This window comes from Macrobrachium nipponense, chromosome 1 (genome assembly GCF_015104395.2).
Source record: "Macrobrachium nipponense isolate FS-2020 chromosome 1, ASM1510439v2, whole genome shotgun sequence".
Lineage (NCBI taxonomy): Eukaryota > Metazoa > Arthropoda > Malacostraca > Decapoda > Palaemonidae > Macrobrachium > Macrobrachium nipponense.
Window position 1 is genome coordinate 72,260,229 of NC_087200.1, and position 3,458 is coordinate 72,263,686.

At 33.3% G+C, this 3,458-nt stretch overlaps 1 protein-coding gene across 1 annotated transcript; it reads left to right on the top strand.

The window, feature by feature from the left end:
* Positions 1–478: 478 nt before the first annotated feature.
* Positions 479–3,169, top strand: LOC135220201 (uncharacterized). The gene is made up of 3 exons (XM_064257482.1): positions 479–597; positions 1,456–1,748; positions 2,961–3,169. Exons 2-3 carry the CDS (start codon positions 1,465–1,467, stop codon positions 3,055–3,057), a joined length of 381 nt encoding a protein of 126 aa, XP_064113552.1. The 5' UTR covers positions 479–597; positions 1,456–1,464; the 3' UTR covers positions 3,058–3,169.
* Positions 3,170–3,458: the final 289 nt, after the last annotated feature.

Sequence of the window (3,458 nt, forward strand, 5' to 3'; positions counted from 1 at the left end):
CCAAGCTGGATGACGGCAAATGTAAAGAACGAGTAGCCTACAAGTCCCGTTGACCTTGAAAGTGAAAAAGCCCATGGGTATCATTCCGCCCTGATCGGTGTGGTTCCCGCCATATTGATGTTCCATACTGATGTTGATTTAAATAAATACTGTTGTTCTCTTACTTTAATCATATATATATATATATATATATATTATATATAGTATATACTTCTATATATTAATGTTATATATATAGATATATATATATATAGATATATAGATGTTATATATTTATATATATATATATATATATATATATATAATGTACAGTGATACCGAAGACAAAGCAGAAATCGTTTCGTAATGCGCGCATTCCTACCAGTGTACACCGAAAATGCGATCTTTTTATTTTTCCTTTATTTTCCCGCCGGCACGCCAAAATCATTCCGCCTTCATCGAGCGTTGGATGTCAACTGGAGCGCGTAATACCTTTCATTCCAGTCATGGTATAAAGGACATTGGCTCTGGAAAACCTGTCAGTGCAGTGGCACCCATGGCGGAAGGAACGCGCTGCGGGAAATTAGACTGAATATTTCACCCACCCTCCGAAATAAGGTAAGGCTTTTTTTTTTTTACTTTTAAAAATAGAGAGATATCCATAGGATATTTGGTGATCTGGGAAAATAGACTTTCTTTTATAGTTAATATTATATATATATAAATAAAAATGCTTTCACTTTTAGGTGTAAATTATTAATAGAAGTTCCATTAGCTTTATTTGACTAAAAGATTTTGTCTTCATTTAAAAAAAAACTGAAGTTTTTATTTTACACCGAAAACATTCTCTTTAGTGTATTTATATGCAGCTGAATCTGGAATTATGCTCTTTTGTCCTTCAACGAAACAGGTCTCTCAAAATTAGGTCGAGGGAAATGCATTTCTAGCTGTGCTTTTTATCCTCCACTGGGTTATAAAACTGTTATAGCAATGATCTGAGTCTTCATTCTTTAACTTGAAAAAGTTAGTGGAATTGCTGAACATTTTGAGAGGTCTTTCTCGGTACTATACTGTTCATAGGATTAAGATTGACCCTTATTCCAAGTACCTCACAATCGCTCCTTACATAACTGTCTTTAGCAATAATCATTATCAGGATAAGTGTCTGCCGCAGAGATTAATATCAGGCTAACTTTGCTGTAGTAAGTATAAAGATTTTCTATATTTGTAATTACTGAACTGTAAATGAGAAGGAAGTATACCAATAATTCTTTACCATTTAGTACCTTAGTTTTTTAAAAAGTTTCTTCACTCACTAAAGAATTTATGAAGAGTGAATTAATATTATAAATAATCATTATGGGCCATGGAATTGGTCTTGGTCTATACAGATGAACCATTACATTATCCCTAAAATCATCATTACCTGGCGATATTTTATCAGTTCAGTTCTTGCCATCTTTTGTTTTTCACAAGATAGAAGCTATGGCATCGAACGCAGTCAGCCCCATCATCTATGACCTGCAGCAGAGCCTTGGTGACTTCAGCCTGAGGCATTATGCCCAAGGGTATAACCTTCAGCATTTCATCAAAAACCTCGACTTCAAGGTCATAGGGTGGCTAGCTCTGGCCACAGTGGCAGCCATATTTCTGATCGACCTCTTCAACAGATCCTATCCCAACTACGCGAGGAGCCTGGCTTTCACTGCAGCAGACTTCTGGGAAAACAACAAAGTTCGTCTGGGTTTTGCAAATGATGGTCGTGGAAGGTAAGAGGAGAACGAGTCAGCTTTGGTTGATGGCCTGCGGGGAGATATTTCGTTAGTGTCGACTGACTGCATTGGGTATTTTTTAAAATGAATTGCCAATACATTAAAAAATAAAGCAATTTTCAGTTCTCTGTTAATAATTAAAGTATGACTGTGACAAAGACCCCCCCTGTCTTGTTATACATAGCCACCTCACTCTTTGCCTATTGTGTTAAAGGGGCTTGTTAACAGGGTTTGGCTTGTTGTTGGTTTTCCATTCAAGCAGAGACAATATAACGTTAAAATTGCGGTCTGATGGCCAGCGTAATGGCCAACCTGTTATTGTCATTGGCAGTTAACACACACACACACACACACACACACATATATATATATATATGATATATATATATATATATATATATATATATATATATATATATATATATATATATATATATATATATATATATATATATATATATATATATATATATATATATATATATATATATATATCATACATACATACATACATATATATCAAGTATAAAAGGCCCATGTGTTTTAATGGGCCTTTTATACTTCAGACGTGTCCTGTTTTAACAGAAGAATTTATTTACATATATATTATATATACAACATGTGTATGTACCTATATAAATATTTATAGCGGGAGGCCATATCTGCATGAAATAAATCATAATCACAACAGACATTGTGATAAATAGAGCTTATAATGTTTTTTGTGATTTTGATTTATTATATAGATATTTATATATACATATATATGCATATATACATATATATATACATATCATATATATATATTATATATATATATATATATATATATATATATATATATATATATGTATGTATGTATGTATTTATGTATGTATGTCTGATAAAAGGAGCCCATAAAAACACCAAAATATAGAGAGAGAATTGCTATGTTTCAGAGACTGCTGTCTCCCTCTTCAGTCTCTGAAATATAGTATTTCTCTCCCTATATTTTGGTGTTTTTTATGGGCTCCTTTTATTAGATGGAATTCTGTTACAACAGAACATTTTTACCAGTCATATATGTATGTATGTATGTATGTATGTATGTATGTATGTATGTATGTATGTATGTATGTATGTATGTATGTAAGTGTGTGTGCGTTGTGGGCTATGGTTAAAAATCTTTCTCTCGATCTTATTTATTTATTTATTTATTTTAATTTACAGTCGATCCCTCGAACCTCTGACCGAAGTTTTGGACGCCTTGGCTTCCTCCGTCAAGAAATGGGAAAAACCTCGAGACGAGAAAAGCCGTTCCGTTTGAAGAAGATGACCATCTTACATCGCTTTGGCCGAATCTGAGGTTGTTTACAAGACGAAAATAAATGTTGGACGAATGTCTTATCTCTTTGCTTTCTCCTTTTTCGATTTCCTTCTGTGCCAGCGGCCAAGAACTAGTTGCATTAACTTCTCATACTGAAGTTTACCTTTTGTATGTATGTATGTATGTATGTATGTATGTATGTATGTATGTATGTATGTATGTATGTATGTATGTATGTATGTATGAACATAGGTTCCAGCTTTGGCTTTTGTATGCATAGATATTCATGGAAAATCAGATAAATCTGAAAGGGATTTTATTATTACCTATCCTGGTTATTCTCGAAGAGTAGGACAGCAATTCAATCTAGCGAGAGAGAGAGAGAGAGAGAGAGAGAGAGA

Bases quoted from the DNA above. Each gene is read 5' to 3' on its own strand.
- LOC135220201 (XM_064257482.1), top strand. From the start codon at position 1,465: ATGGCATCGAACGCAGTCAGCCCCATCATCTATGACCTGCAGCAGAGC. The intron at 1,749-2,960 runs GTAAGAGGAGAA...TTTAATTTACAG, and splicing joins GCAAATGATGGTCGTGGAAG to TCGATCCCTCGAACCTCTGA.